Source organism: Carassius gibelio, chromosome B14, assembly GCF_023724105.1.
Source record: "Carassius gibelio isolate Cgi1373 ecotype wild population from Czech Republic chromosome B14, carGib1.2-hapl.c, whole genome shotgun sequence".
NCBI classification, from domain to species: Eukaryota; Metazoa; Chordata; class Actinopteri; order Cypriniformes; family Cyprinidae; genus Carassius; species Carassius gibelio.
The window spans coordinates 17,456,079-17,472,125 of NC_068409.1; the positions used below are offsets into that span (position 1 = coordinate 17,456,079).

Genomic DNA, 16,047 nt, shown 5'->3' on the forward strand with positions numbered 1-16,047 from the left:
AAAATCCTTTAACGGATTTGAATACTAGAAATGTGTCCGTATGTTATGTGTTAGCCAGTATAAAGAGACAATGACAGAGTGTGTCTGCCTCCCGAACAATGTTAGGTAGGTTATTCCAGAGTTTAGGCGCCAAATAGGAAAAGGATCTGCCGCCCGCAGTTGATTTTGATATTCTAGGTATTATCAAATTGCCTGAGTTTTGAGGACGTAGCAGACGTAGAGGAGTATAATGTAAAATCAATCAACCAATCAATCAACATTTATTTGTATAGCGCTTTACAACAACTGTCAGGTATCCAAAGTGCTTCACATCATAGAATACAATAAACATCATATCATACAATAAATACATATAACAAAAAAAGAAAACAGCAAGAGGGAAATTGTGTCACCACTACTATGTATTAAAAGCCATCCTAAACAGGTGGGTTTTAAGTTTAGACCTAAAAAGAGTTTCATCTGCAGTTGTACGGATATCAGGGGGTAACTTGTTCCAAAGTCTTGGGGCAGCAACTGCAAACGCCTGATCACCCCAACGCTTGTACTTTGACCTTGGGACTTCTAAAACCAGTTGATTTGAAGACCGTAACGACCGGCTGTGCTCACGCAGGGTTAAAATCTCACTTATGTACTCCGGTGCTCGGCCATTTAGAGCCTTAAAAACGAACAACAAAATCTTAAAATCTATTCTAAACTGTACTGGAAGCCAGTGTAAGGAATAGAGGACAGGAGTAATGTGTACACGCTTAGGTGTATTTGTTAAAAACCGAGCGGCAGCATTTTGCACAAGTTGAAGTCGTGCAATAGAGCCTTGACTTAAACCTACATAGAGAGCATTACAATAATCCAACCTCGAACTAATAAAAGCATGAATCACCTTTTCTAGATCATGCCTATTAAGAAAAGGCTTAACTTTAGCTAGAAGACGAAGCTGAAAAAAACTCATTTTGACAATATTGCTGATTTGCTTGTCAAATTTCATGTCGCAATCAAAAGTAACCCCTAAATTTCTGACAGCAGGCTTAAGGTATGGAGCCAAAGCCCCCAAAGTCACCGCTGAACCGTTTGGGTTGCCGAAGATGATACACTCCGTTTTTTCATTATTTAAACTAAGAAAATTTTGTGACAACCACATCCTAATATCATCGATACAACTAAGTAGGGAGTCTAGTGAGACATTATCATTCGGTTTTAAAGGCAAATAAATCTGCAAGTCATCAGCATAACAGTGAAAGGATAGATTGTGCTTTCCTATAATACTCCCTAACGGCAACATATATAAAGAAAACAAGATTGGGCCAAGAATTGAACCCTGGGGTACCCCACAAGAAAGAGGAGCAGCCGACGAGGAGCATTCACCAATCATAACAGAGAAGCTCCTATCTGCTAAATAGGAGCTAAACCATTGAAGTGCCAAACCTCGAATGCCCACACAATGCTCAAGACGAGAGAGGAGGACTGCATGGTCCACCGTATCGAACGCTGCTGTGAGGTCCAAAAGCACTAACACAGCAGGACTCCCGGCATCCACAGACAAGGCAATATCATTATGTACTCTTAGCAGTGCAGACTCGGTACTGTGACGTGATCTAAAACCAGACTGAAATTTTTCGAGGACAGAATTTTTCTGCATAAAGGCTTGTAACTGTATAAAAACAACTTTTTCCAAAACCTTTGACAGAAAAGGCAGATGAGAAACTGGTCTAAAGTTAGATAACACTGAAGGGTCAAGATTTGGTTTCTTAAGTAAAAGGAGCTCATTCAAATACTGAGGTGCTAAACCATTCAGGGCTTTATAAGTAATAAGCAAATCTATACGATGTTTGATAGGGAGCCAGTGCAGTGATGACAGGACCGGGCTAATATGGTCATACTTCCTGGTTCTAGTAAGAACTCTTGCTGCTGCATTTTGGACTAGCTGTAATTTGTTTACCAAGCGTGCAGAACAACCACCCAATAAAGCATTACAATAGTCTAACCTTGAAGTCATAAATGCATGGATTAACATTTCTGCATTTGACATTGAGAGCATAGGCCGTAATTTAGATATATTTTTGAGATGGAAAAATGCAGTTTCACAAATGCTAGAAACGTGTCTAAAGAAAGATTGCTGTCAAATAGCACACCTAGGTTCCTAACTGATGACGAAGAATTGACAGAGCTTTTAGGTCTGATAATTAACACCTTTTATCCAGTTTTAAACATGGAGGTGTTTTAGTTCATGGGATTCTGGCAAGCCAAAGCATTATTTAATTAACCCTTGTATATTAATTTAATAAAAGTTACACGTCCTTAGAGGATGAAAATGTTAGTGTCAAAAAAAGCCGCCTTATAAGTATTATACATTATTATTATTTTTCTACTTTCACAGATTTTTATTTTTAAACCTACAGAACTACCAAACATTTCATTCATTTAGAGGTTTAAACTTGCAGTGATGATTTGTATAGAGTGAGGATTTTTACTGGAAAATTCATCTTATTACATTGCTACATATTCTAGGTAATAATGAGTGTTTTTGTGTTTTAATACAATTCTAATAAAAATACATACTTCTGGACCTAATTATACTTTTTGCATTATTTCTGCATTTTGCATAAAAAAACCCCTGAAAAGAACACAAATGCACAAGGGTTAATCTTCCCTGGATGACTGCATGCTGACAGTCATTTGTGCTGCTAATAACACATCGCTGCACTCAAACTGTTCTGAGAAAATTGAAAATCACACGTAAGAACAGTAGCTCAGTGTTATTCGGTTCATATGTTCTGGTCACCAACATTTCTTTTGTGGTTGAACGCCATTTTAATGTTACTTCCAAAAAAATAAATAATAATTATATATATATATATATATATATATATATATATATATATATATATATATATATATATATATATATATATATATATATATAATTCTTTTTTTTTTATCAGGTCAAATATGAAGGCGTAGTTAAAATTCTGTCATGATGTCCCTAGATATTGAAATGACTTGAATATGTATTTGTTCTGCCTGAACCGCAGATTACTTTAGCAGTGTTCTTGTCCACTGCAATGAATGGCCCATACTTGTGCATTATTTAAGAGGCATTGGGGTTTAGTGTAGAGCCTGTTGTAGTTTATATGGTAATTATCCTTAAGTTTAACTGTTGCTCTGCTCCCTCTACTGGCACACAGCCTCACATAAGCAATATATGAGCACTTTGCAGTTACATAGAAACGTGTAGAGGATCCCTTATCATATACCGACAAAATACTAAAGATTACCACGGAAACTAGAAATAATAATAATAATAATAATGTTATTATTATTATTATTGTCACACAGTTAGTTTTGTAAGCTAATACGAAGTTATTGCTTGCATTTAAATAGCCTAAATAAATATTAAATAATTCGAAGACATATCAAGAAGTAGGCTAATTATTATTTTAGCAGAACTTACATAAAAACAAAAACATAAAAAAAAAACATAATGGAAACCTTATAGACATTAATCTGTACAGTAACAACTTGTCCACGTTTTAAAGCCTCAATAGTCATATTTCAGTTATTTCACTCACTGACCGTGATGAAGCTATTTATTTTTTGAATCGGCCAACCGCCAATAACCGTCAATAACGGTCAATCGTGCGCGTGATCGACGTCGCTGGCGTTCAGATTTATTTAGAAAGACAGCGTGCTAGTTCTGTCGCGTCGTGGATAGTGTAGTTGTTATGTTGAGCGTGACTGTGGATCCTCCTCTCTCTCTCTCTCTCTCTCTCTCTCTCTCTCGCTGTGGTCTGCTCACTTTAAAGCAGTTATAAACGCAGCGGACCCACAGACACCAGCAGCAAAGCTCCTAGCGCGGAATAACGTCCACTTTCAGAGCCCTACTGGACTTTAACTGGCGTCTTTTTGAACCGAATCCTCCGGACGATGTTCCTTGTGCAGTACACAGGTACGCTGTCTTCAGTTTAACTTAATTTGATAGATTAGAGACATTAAATGTGGTCAGTCCCGTGTACGAGGTCTACAGTACAGAATAGGGAGCCGCCCGTGAAGAACGGACGTTACGGACAGAACAAAAATGAATGAAAACTCCGATAAGAATCAGCATTACATACGGAGCGCATAGGGGTTTCCTCGCGAATCACTTTAGTGACTGAAAAACCATTGCGCTTCACTTTGAATACACATATTCGCGATGTTTCGCCGTTAAATATCGGCTGTGTCTGAATACTCTAGTGCGCTGTTTACAAAGACAACACGGGCGCGCGCAGCGAATGTGAGATTCACAGGCGCGAGTTCACCCCAAAGATGTTGTTTAGGTAGGCAGCTGACTGAGATTGAGACACAGCCATAGATGTCCAGCGCAGTCATTGACAGCTCCTGTGATTAAAACAACTGTTATAATGAGATTATAATGACATCGCAATTAACTGTATTTGCTCGCCTGTGTTCCTGCGTTCTTGCAACATCTTGCCACATGCTCTTGTAATGCATCAAGCCATTCCAGTGGGAAGTGGAAACCCAATCCACATGTCCACTGGAGTGAACTGCCGTATAAAAATATTTTGGCTTGAAGCTTGCTGACTAGTGTCATTTATTACCTGACTTGTAAGGAATCATTCCACTGTAGAGCTCAGAATACATAAGGCATGCTGTCAGTTTCAATATTACAAAGCATGACTCAAATCTTAGGAGCTGTAAAGGTGCTGGCAAGATCAATGATAGTTCAAATTGATCAAGTGGACCTGTATAGTGAGAAAGAAAGAAAACAGACTGAGAATAAAGAAGCTTTACTTATTCAGATACTCAGTACTGGGTGACACTTTAATACAGTTCACTACATTAATAGCAGTTAATGCATTAGGTGTCATGAACTTATTGTTACAGCATCCACTATAATTGTAATAATTAGTTATTCATATTTCTAGTTTGCATTAATTTCCAGTATGTTAGAATGTTGAATATGTGTTAATTAATAAGATTTAACTATATTGCTCGTTGTTACTTGATGTTAATTAGGCTAAGTTGTTAGCAAAGTATAACTTGAATATAAGAAGTGTTATATTACAGTGTTATATACTGTAATTATTTGGCAGAAAGTCTTAAATAGTATAAAGTGTACATGCACCTGTGTATTTGAAATCATTATAACAGAGAACTTTAAGCGTAACGTTTACATGTGATTTATTAAGAAGCTTGTGTCCTTTAGGTGTCCTTTTCTGATTGCATGGTGAATTCTTCATTGTCAGCGAAAGGAGAATAGAAACTATTGTCATCTTTTTACTCAATAAAACAGCAGTGGCTCATTTGCATAATAAAAAAAAAATAAAAAAATGAATGCATCAATCAAGGGTTCGTGTGAATATATTGTGAGTGGAAAATATACTAATATTATTTAAGAAGTCCGTTTTCTTTACCTCCTCATGCTATTTACTGTGAAAGGCGTCTGGCATTTGTCTTGAGGAAAACTATACTCATCCCAACCTCAAGTGTGATGGAAAAAGCCTCTTATTGCTCTGTGACAGCCATGAACTTTCTCACACACAGTTCTTTTGGTGGATTGGGAGTGGCCATTTAAATTACACATAATGGATAGTCTCTGGGCTTTGGTGAAAGCAGAAGAATCAAAATGAAAAAAAGGGGGAGGGCGGCACTGAAGAAGTGTAAAATGCATTTGTGACAGAGGTTACTTACGTAAAATGAAGCAAGAAATTGCTTTTTTATATAGAAGAAGATATATGTGGTTTGATTCAGTCCCATAAGAGTGGCCAAGAGGATTTAATGCACAGAAAAATACATAATCCAAAGATCTCACAGTAGACAATAAGTAAAAAACAATCTAGCATCGAATAAATCTCATAAACTCTAAAGTACTACACTAGTTGTGATTGTTTCGGTTGCAGAATGAGTTCAACATCTGTGATTAAAAAGCCACAAGTCCTTGTCCAATAGATTGAAATTCTAATAGACTAGAATAGAGTAGATTAATGTACAAGGCTCTCAGAGTAGTTTCAATGTTAAGAGAAAATAAAACAGTTGTATTGTAGAAACTGTAAAGTGATTTAAAGAGTGTACTGGGAAACGTGTTGCTTTGTCCAACCAGTGTATGCCTTTCAGTTTTAACTGGAGGTTACTATATTCCTGGATGTGCTCTGTGAATTTGCCTTGAAGATGTGTGGTCAATAGAGCATTTAAAAGTTCATTTTTGTCTAGCTGTTTTTAAGTTATTTATTATTAATGACATGATCTGCAACAACAACAGAGTTGAGAAACGTTAAAGTATTATGCCAAATGATGTGGCAACTACCAATAGGAGCAAAGACAATGGCGCTCACGTGATCCGTCTCCTGTGAGATCTTGTAGATGCAACACTCAGAAGTCATCGCTGCGAGCGGTTTCATTCACTCTTCTGTATAATTTGTCTCTGCCCACATAGTGATATGATGAAAAAAATGATGCATGAAAAGGCGTGTCAGAAATTGTCAGCATTCTGAGCGAGTTTGATTCATGCATTGATAATCATTCATCTTGTTCATGATATCATGCATTATTCACTACTGCCAGGTTTATATGCAAGTGCCTTCCCCTCCAGAAACCGATGACTTGTCAAAATAAAATGACATCAATGACATTATATTTTCAAATGCTATGGCCAGTTGCTAACCCCACCAGTAACTCTGGGCCATCCAGACGCCTACCAGCAATTGACAGTACAGTGACCTGCCTTTCTCCAACAAAACAATCACTGTCAGTGTGAATAATAAATCCAGATGGTCAGAATTATTGTTACGTGTAATTGACTGCAGTTGCGCAAATACATAATCTTATTGAGAATACATAATCATATTGTAAATGCATAATCACATTGCTTTCCAAGCAAAACAGGAACTTCAGGATTTACCATTTTCAAAGATGCTTGATAATTGAAAACAGTTTGATTTATTATTTCCTGATTATCTTTCTGCCCTGGATGTCACTCATTTCATACCCGTGTTCTCTTCATGCGTGAAATGTGTCTTGTGCTCAGTCTTATTTAGGCTTGCAAGGCTTTTCATGTGTTCTCCCAACCTCATTTCAATGCATGTGCAGTATTTTGCCATAATTGAGTTTGTAGTACTCTCCCGGCTCTCCACATGGCAGTCGCTCCAGCAGTTTGCACAGATCTGCGTCTTTCTGTGCTTTGCTAATTAAAAGCTGTGGTATTCAGTGCTAAGGAACGGTGTACCTGATAATTGACGCTGCAAACAAATGCTCCTCAGTGTTGGATAATGAAGAGCCACATTGCACTGAGACCTGCTGGGTAACCGTTATCAGTGCTGTTTTTATTTAGTCTATTTTTCCTTTCTTTACAACAAACCAAGTGCATAATGAGAACCTAGTTGTAAATATTTACTCTATTAGACCGTTTCAGCTTAAAAATAAAACCGTGTATATAAATATAAGTTGGATCAGGTTTGTATGGTGTTAAACAGGCCACTTTTTTACTGTGCACAAAATCTTATCCTGAATATTTGTTTAAATGAAATCCATAAAAGTGCTATCTCATTTCCTAATGCCTTGTTGTTTATGAGGTCCTCTGCGTATGTGTTTGGCTCTCTCTTCTCAGACGTGCCAGCGCACAACAAGGCGGTTGGGTCTCTCTCCATCTGCTAATGCTAAACATTCTGTCCCAACACATTTTAATTGTTCAACAATTAATTCATGCTAAATCTGTTTCTTAATGCTAGTGCATTTGTATACTGTCACAGTGTTTCCTGCACCACTTTTAAATTGCGAATCTGAGTTAGCATTCTATGGATGTGATGTAACAAAATAAGTTGATATGTGCTATAATGTGTAATGCACTGCACAAATCATTACTCTTATTAGCCGTTTCTTTTAGTGAATGGTAAAGACCGGTTATGAATAGTTATTGGTTTGAAAAAGCCCAAATCCTTCACAGATTGAATATATTAATGCAGTTGACAAATCAGTATTCGATTCAAGTTACACGCAAGTTATGTTATATTCAGTATTAAAGATACATATTTCCAACATCTATTATAGCAGAGCCCCTGGTTTCACTTCAAAATCTCTCTTTTGCTGAGATTGGATGCGTGTGAATTTGTGAAGTACTGCACTGATCTTTCAGGCGGTCAGTCAAAAATATCTCTCTATATAAAAATAAAACAAACAGCCTGCTGGGCTTTCAAGCTAGGAGGAGGTTCAGGTTCAAGTGTCCGTGACAGCAGCTCCTCTCACTCAAATGTGTTCTGAAGTGGAAGTGTGATAGAAAGCAAGAAGATTCAGCTCAAACCCCCAGCTACTAACAAGGTCTTATCGCTTCAAATTTAAGGAAACCAGCATAATGGGCGAGAGGAGTCCTCTCTCCCCTTTCAGCGATAAATAATGGCCTTGAATCTGGCAGAAGTGCAGAAGTTACTGAGACCAGAAGAACAAGCTTACTGTTCATTATTGACAACCATCTTCTGGAACACAGGAGGCGTCTAATTTAACCTTGCGGTTCACAAACAGGAGCAACATGTCGTGTTTCTGTGGCTGTCTAATTTAGCCACTTGATGTTATTCTGGCTGAGCTCTGGCAGCAGAGCATGCTGGTTCACCGAGGACCAAACGCAGCCACTGGAGAAGCACTAAGCCTCGGTCCACCTCCCAGTCTGTGATGGAGCAGATCGGTGGCTTTAAGGGCCGCCATGCACTGTTGCCGGGTCTCTGCTGAGATGACAGAGCCAAAATGGTGAGCTCTTTTTCTGAGGCACTAGTAATATACAGTAACACACAACAGTGTGAGAGATAAAGCGAACCTGAGTTTTTTTGTTGTTACTTTGCTATTTTTTCTTCTTCCTTCCCTGTGCTGCCAGGCAAAACAATTGGAAGCAGCACGGAATATACCATGATGGATCATCCAGAAGATGCATGGTACTACATCTCTCAAATGTGTCTGTGTTTACTTGGGCCCCTGAGAACGTGCCGAGATGCAGCCGCTAGCTCATTGTAGATAATGGAAAAATTTCACATGTTCCTCCTATTTTTCATCTAATACTGTAATCTGCACTGAAATTGCTTTTTTTTCATTTAAGCCCGAGTCACTAGGTAACTCCGATATGTGCACAGCCTCAAGTAAAGAACCTTTCTTCACCTCGTGCCCTTGTTTCATTGAACTCTGAAGAACTGTGTTTTCTTTTATTCGTTTTTTTTTTTGTGTGTATGTTTGTTTGTTTTCCTGTTTTCAGTTTGGAACAGAGAGTCTAGTTTACTCCAGTTCTGACTCAGTGATTTTCCACCTTCAACGTGGTTTTGGGTTGGAGTTCATCAGCTGCTATTTTTGCGTGTTTTGCATGAACACACAAACCATTTACCGTAGACCACCTCCTTTCATTAGGAATCTAAACACTTCTAAAAAAGCTCAAATGCAACCTACAATTTGAAGAATGAATGAACGGCTCAGTGTATGATTTGAGGTCAGGGGTCAAAGGAAAGGCTGTTACTAGTTTGACATTGCCACTAACCAGCCTCCACACAGTTAAAACAAGATCCTAATAGAACATTTTTTGGGCAGTGTTTTTAACCTCTGCATTGGTTTTGCACATTAAAAGATGACATATCACAAGGTGGGTTGATTTACCTCTGGTTTCATCACTGACTTTATTGTGATCTCTATTTTTACCGTAGGACTGCCTGCTGTGGAGATGACCCATTAAATCTCTCTTTGCATAAGTGAGGTCAGCCTTGGTTTACAGCTCGAGATCGTTTTGTTTGATTTGACCTTTTCTCAACCTTGATGCTCCACAGTGCTACAAATCTGCCAATTTCCAAACCAAATTCTGTTTATTTAGCGAGTTAAGCTCTTTAGTTCATTCACCGTGGAAATTTTACGGAATTAAATTGTTTTCATTTGATACTGAGCAGTTTGTGTATTGGTTTGTCAAGTTCACGAGACCTTTAGAGGTGAACCAGGTGTAATCAGTACTCATTCAATTTCTAATAGGGGTGGCACGGTACAACTTTTTCATGGTTCAGTTTGTTTCGCGGTTTTAGAGTCACTGTTTTCGGTACAGTTCGGTATGTGCTATGTTTATGGAAAAACAATACTTTCTAATTAAAAAAGAATAATATTCTATCCAACTACAAGCAACAGCAAAAGACAAGGTCTAGCATAAGTTTTTAGGTACAGAAATTGAATAATCAAATGTAAAACAGCATTGGCATATTGGACTAAATAAATTAAAGATAATTCTTTATTAAAGTTCTACTGACAAAGCTTAAATGAGTTTAGTTTAAATACCTATTAACGTGTGCTGTTCAGGACTCATCTGATCTTTCAGCACCTGGTTGATGACAGAATAAATGACTGCTCATATTCCAGCGTAAGTCGTTCACATTGATCAAGAGTGAATGGTTTGTCCCATTTTGTTTTTTCCTCATCGCTGTTGTTACAATGTCTGGGAATCCAGAATGCGCATCCATCCAAACCTTGTGTGGTGAACCAAACGGTATGGGTTTTTTTCAGCGAACCGTGCCACCCCTAGTTTCTAATGTCCCAAAGAATTGGTTGCTCCCTTAATAATTTGACAAAAGTTCACCTTATTCATTATTCATCCCTGTTTATGTACCAAATTACTAACACACTCAGGCAGAGTATCAAAACAATGGTACCAGAATGGTTGTTTATCATAGCTTCATTGATGCAGTTCTAGAAACCTTTTGAGGATACAGAATAACCCGAAAACATCTCTCCCTCACATTAAGTACAATCATCTTTAGATGATGTCTAATATAATTTAGGAATGGGATTTGCATACTATGAACATCGGTCTCTTATAAAGTTTAATTAATTGGATTTTCATTTTGGTCAAAAAAAATAGACTCCAGCTCACAGTATTTTCTTGGACCTTCTCGAAGTGATAAAAGAAGGAAGAGACTTAAAACAGCCAGCCTGCTCTCATATGTGAATGTTTGGCTATTCAGAGTCAGTAACTTCACACCAGCAGGAAGAAGGTGGCAGCGCCAGGGTTTCGGAGGGTTTCGGAGGGGACACACCTGGTGTTTGGATGCGCAGCGGCTGTGATTGGTTTACTCTGGCCTGCCAGTTCAGCTCTCGCAGAAGCCAGGACCACCGCTGGCCCTGAAGATAATCCATCTGTCAGCACCTGTCAGCTGGCTCCCCTGCGCCCCTGTACCCACATGGCCGTGTTGACAGGGGGATTCAGCATACATCTGGGTTACATCACCGAGGGCCACTCAACCGAATCCACTGCAGGTGTAAGCAGCCCCTCTTCTAGAAATGTGGAATGTCAATGGCGTTCTAGAGATAATGACAAAATGACTCACCTCTTTCGTTTCCTGTGAATTGTCATCTGGGAGTTGAAGGTGCATGACAAGTGCTTTTCTTGGGGCATGGTCCAAAACGGTGACCGCTGAAGTCAGTGACGAGCAGGAAACTGAGGAGCTGCCAGCGATTGACTGAATATCATGGCAGTGAACATAGCCATTACAGAAAGAAAGTAATTGGATCCACAAATCAGCAGATGGGTACAGGTTTATAATGGTGCACAGCTTTATGGCCTAATATTTCAGGGCCTGGAAGGAGAACGTCACAGCTGTTTTGACATTGTAGGTAGCTTTTGACAGTGGACAGCACACTCATGCTTCTTAGCCTTCGAGTGCCTTGTTGGCTAGAAGATAGAATTTCACCTGAGTCAACATTAAGGGCACGAATGACACAACTGTGCTCTTATTTGATTAAAAAGTGTGGATTTCTTTACATTCGTCTGTCTTTGTCACATGAACAGATCTGTGAAATTCTTAGGGGTTATTCACACAGAAAGTGTTTTTTCCATTAATTTGAGCTACTTTTCCATAGAATTTCTGTGTAAACTTGCACAAGATGGACGTTTGACCGTTGCACCCACGTCTCACATATTTAGCAATGAGTACCACATTATTAAGATGCTCCAGTTAAAAGAATTAAAATTTTTAGATGCAGTGTCGCTCGTCAATGTCAGTTCCAAAACAGTGGACCAATCAGAAGACCCTGGAAGTGGCAGTAATGGCAACTGTTTTTATTAGTCAACATAAAATGCTTTATTTTTTATGTAATGTATTTCTGAAGATTTTATACAGTCTGTTAGGAGAATTGAGGAATGTTTTTATTTTTTGAGGAATAATTTGCACCAATTAAGGAAGTACATAAAGACTTCAAAAGTTTATTTATTCGATATGGACTTTAGCTCAGTCTGGTAACCACATCCTGCTTCATCTGGATTAATTTTCAGTCTGTGAAAGATTTGCAGGTCCACAAGCTGATTCAAGTATTTTAAAGTACTGAGATCTGCTCCTGTGTATATCTATAGTCACGTATACTCATGAGATCTTCCTCTTCCTAGAGATACTTTTCTCCTGTTCTTGCAGTTATTTGTGTGTTTGTTTACAGCAGGCGGTCCGTCTCCTCCATACACTCAGCCAGGGAAGGTAGGAAGGTCAGGGGAAGGTCAGTGAAGAGGAAACCGCGTGATGCGACTGAAAAGCAGAAACACGTCAGCACACCAACTTTAATCAATTTTTAAAACTCTCGCGCTCTCACTTCGCCCATACACTTTCTCTCTTGCTGCCCCTCGTTCTGTGCCATTGTCATTGAGCAGGAAGGAAAAGTTAGGTTAATTGTTTACTACAGGTAAGAGAGGCATCTCCGACGGTCTGATTATTTGAATCCTGGCAATGCCCCATATGCCCTGCGAAATCTGTTCCTCTTCTCTGCGAGTGTTAGCTTGCTCAGTGAAGCGACACTGCATTAAGACAGACCTGGGCTGGCTTCCAGGAATCACCACCAGCTGATCCTCAGCATCCACAACACATTCATCTTGTACGTGAAGCTGTGTCTAAAATACCTTCCCCAGCGAGACTTTCTGTGCCCTTGGCCAAAGGGTTTGTTCCTTATGTAATTAAAAGTCAGAGAAAAAGACTGAATCCCAAGACCGCCTTTACGAGTTTCACAAACACTCAGCTTCTGTGTTAATGCTTTTGTCCCTGAAGTAAGTTTGAAGTTAGTTTGGGTGCCAGTGCACTTTGGAATACTTTAATATTATTATTGGTCTATTCTTTTCTTTAAAATGTACTTTATAATTGCCTGACTTCACCAGGAGAGAAATCAAACAGTGGAACTCTATATTGATTTACAAAGCATTGCTAACCCAGTCAGCTTTCCCCGGCTTCTGCTTATTTTGAAGCATCTTTGCCCATGAATGTCTAGTCGAGCCAATCCAATTCAACTGGAAAGAGTTCTTTAGTTATTTAGTTTTCGATAAAGCTCCTCATCCTAAATAAATAATGTTCTGTCGATTATATGAGAGCATGTCACACTTACGTGTAAATTTAATCCTAAAAATCCAATCCTGTGAAGTCATTGTTTGTTATTTGGCCTAAACGCAGTGATTTATCATGGGATGGTTGAATTACGGCGCTGTTCTTTGACGAATGTCGCCAGCTCTCACTGACAGATGTCTGGGGCTGATGTCACCCCTGGAGCTGGTGGGGCTGTCAGATCGGAGTAAGGGTGAGAATGCTGATGAAAACGTCACGTAGAGAAATGCTTAGTGAACCCAGTCAGGTTTTCTCTCTCTTGTGTGTGTGTGTGTGAATGCTAAACTAGTGAGGAAAACTTCAGTCTAGCGCTATCTGAATGAAGCCTCTTGTCTGTTACACATGTGTACGCCGTACCTATCATATCTATTCCTTGAGTGATCTTTCTGCCAGTACTTAGCCAGTCGCAGTAGATAACATTTTTTAAAAAGCAATCGTAGATTGCTGGAGGCACAATTACAGCAGTATAAAGATGTTGTTTATTTTTTTCTCTTTAAGGCTAAGCGAATCAGGGAGTGCATTAAATATACTGACTCAAATATACACTTCAGTCTGATTAGTTCTTAACTAGATGGATCCGTTGCACACTACACCATTTTCCATCATGGTTGGGTAACAGTTGGTCAGTAATGGACACTGTAATTATGCGTTTTAGGAGTGGGACATTAACATAAATAAGCCACGTTTTTCCTTTAATGAGAAAATTGTAATCGAGCCAGTTTAAAATGGCAAGACTTGGAGGTGAAAGTAAGGGTAAACATTTTTTTTTCTCAGGCTCCTGTGGGATTGACATTGCTCATATCTCTGGGGTGTCATTAGCTGTGTCATTGACAGATCCATTTTTCTTTTCGCCTGCTGTGTAGGTTGGGATGCCTTGTGGATGCTGAACAAAATGCCTGTGGTTTCGAGTGCCTCAATCAATTCAGTTCTTTCTGTCTAGTCGGGAATTGTTGCTCACTAGATGCCTGTGAGCTTCTTGCTATTGTAATCCTTGTGTGTGTGTGTGTGTGTGTGTGTGTGTGTGTGTGTGTGTGTGTGTGTGTGTGTGTGTGTGTGTGGAGAGATTGTCAGAATAGCTGCTGTATTCTTCCTTGGCTTAGTAGCCTGTATTGTCATAATAACATCTGCTTACCATGCTTCTAAAAAAAAGTTTGTTTATTAATGATCGTACTCTGCAGTTCAAAGTTCTAGAAGGTTTTTTTTTTTTTTTTATATTATATACAGACTTCTGGAGGATTCAATAAAACCTTAATTTGTGGTTTGAGTCTTGCATTTAGTACACAGAGCAATCCTTGTTTCAGAGAAATGGCTTGTGGTTTGCTTCTTCATGGCTGCCACTTGTCATAGACCAATCAATACTGTATCTTTTATGTGTTCAAAAACACAGATTTTATGCTTTAGTAGATGCCATTACACCTTAAACTTAATTTGTCATTTTATTCTGTTTTCCTTTATTTTGTTATTTTTATTAGCCTTTACTTCCTCGCAACATTCAATACAATATTTATACAGTAATTGCCTCATATAAGCAGGCATTATTGCCATCATTTTTCATTACCACGCCAAGCAAAAGTTACCGCATACTGTGAAGAAGCTAGATTTGTTTTTGCATTGTGTACAATGAAGACGACTAACATAGATGTGTTGACTTTGCATTACTTCACGGTTTTATATGTTCCCTTATTCATTTCAGACTGCAATTCCTCCCAACTCTATTGCAATATCATTTCTTTTGCCATGCTGCTGTCGACTCGGTAGTGTTGCAGTGTTTCAGGAAACAATGATGTGAACATGACCTAGTCTCTGGGATATCATTAGTTGTTTGTTTCTTTATTTCACAATCATCATGTGCTCACTGTCCTGCAGTTACCAGAATGCAACAAATAACCTCTGAACCACCGATCTCACAGTTTGCGTATTGGTGGGGAGGCAGATGACCTTCAGGCGTTTCTCTTGCGTGTACGTGTGGGCGACTTCAAGCGCTAGCAGACTGTGAATATAAACTGCAGAAGCAATGACAGCTCCACATCAATCTCTCTGCCTCCAGTCAAATGTTTGCTTTAGCTCACTTTGAGGGATTAAAATTTAATAGTGGTGAGCGGCGAAGCCCTTAAAGATATTTCCTTCGTTCTCATCAGCCTGGAAACCGTGGGAGGGGTCTACGAGACAGACAGCAGCAGATCGGAGATTGTTTCTGGGTTGGACGTCCATCCCCGGCCACACACACTTACCCACTCCTCACACCGAAGAAAGAGAAGAATGGGGAAGGAAACGAGCAGGCCATGTCAGTACTCGAGCGACACTGACCCGTGCCATGCGCATTAGTCTTCCTGCTCTGTTTACTTTGGACGGGTAATTATACTGGCGAGGCATGGCCGAGTCTCGCGGTGTTGTTTTCTGTTTGTGTCCTAATCTTCTTGTAAGGCCAGATAATTAATAGCGGGGCGACAGGGGAACCTGTGGTTGTCATGTTAATGGATCGGATTCAGCTTGTTGCAGCAACTTCTCTCTGTTGCTCACACCGTGGATTCTGTCCCCGTGAGTTGAACCTCGACTACCGAGTGTAGAAATAAAAATTTGTCTAGTAACAAAATAATCACTTTAACTGTTGGTATGAAACAGTTTTCATAATCAGTTTTTTTGCCCCAAGCTGTTGTTTTTTTTTTTCAAACTTTTTTTTTCTTTTTCTAGTGCATCA

General features: G+C 39.1%; 1 protein-coding gene across 6 annotated transcripts in view; it reads left to right on the plus strand.

Moving 5' to 3' along the window:
* LOC127971379 (ecto-NOX disulfide-thiol exchanger 2) overlaps window positions 1-16,047 on the plus strand; it is a 189,885-nt gene that overhangs the window by 49,045 nt on the left and 124,793 nt on the right. For 2 of the 6 annotated variants that reach the window (XM_052574357.1, XM_052574360.1), the window contains exon 1: window positions 3,787-3,940. The exons of the other annotated variants lie outside the window; for them this stretch is intronic. In XM_052574357.1, the coding sequence (XP_052430317.1) occupies window positions 3,919-3,940 (22 nt within the window). In that variant the 5' untranslated portion in view covers window positions 3,787-3,918. Of the gene's footprint in view, window positions 1-3,786; window positions 3,941-16,047 lie in introns of those variants that run through there. 6 annotated transcript variants of the gene reach the window in all.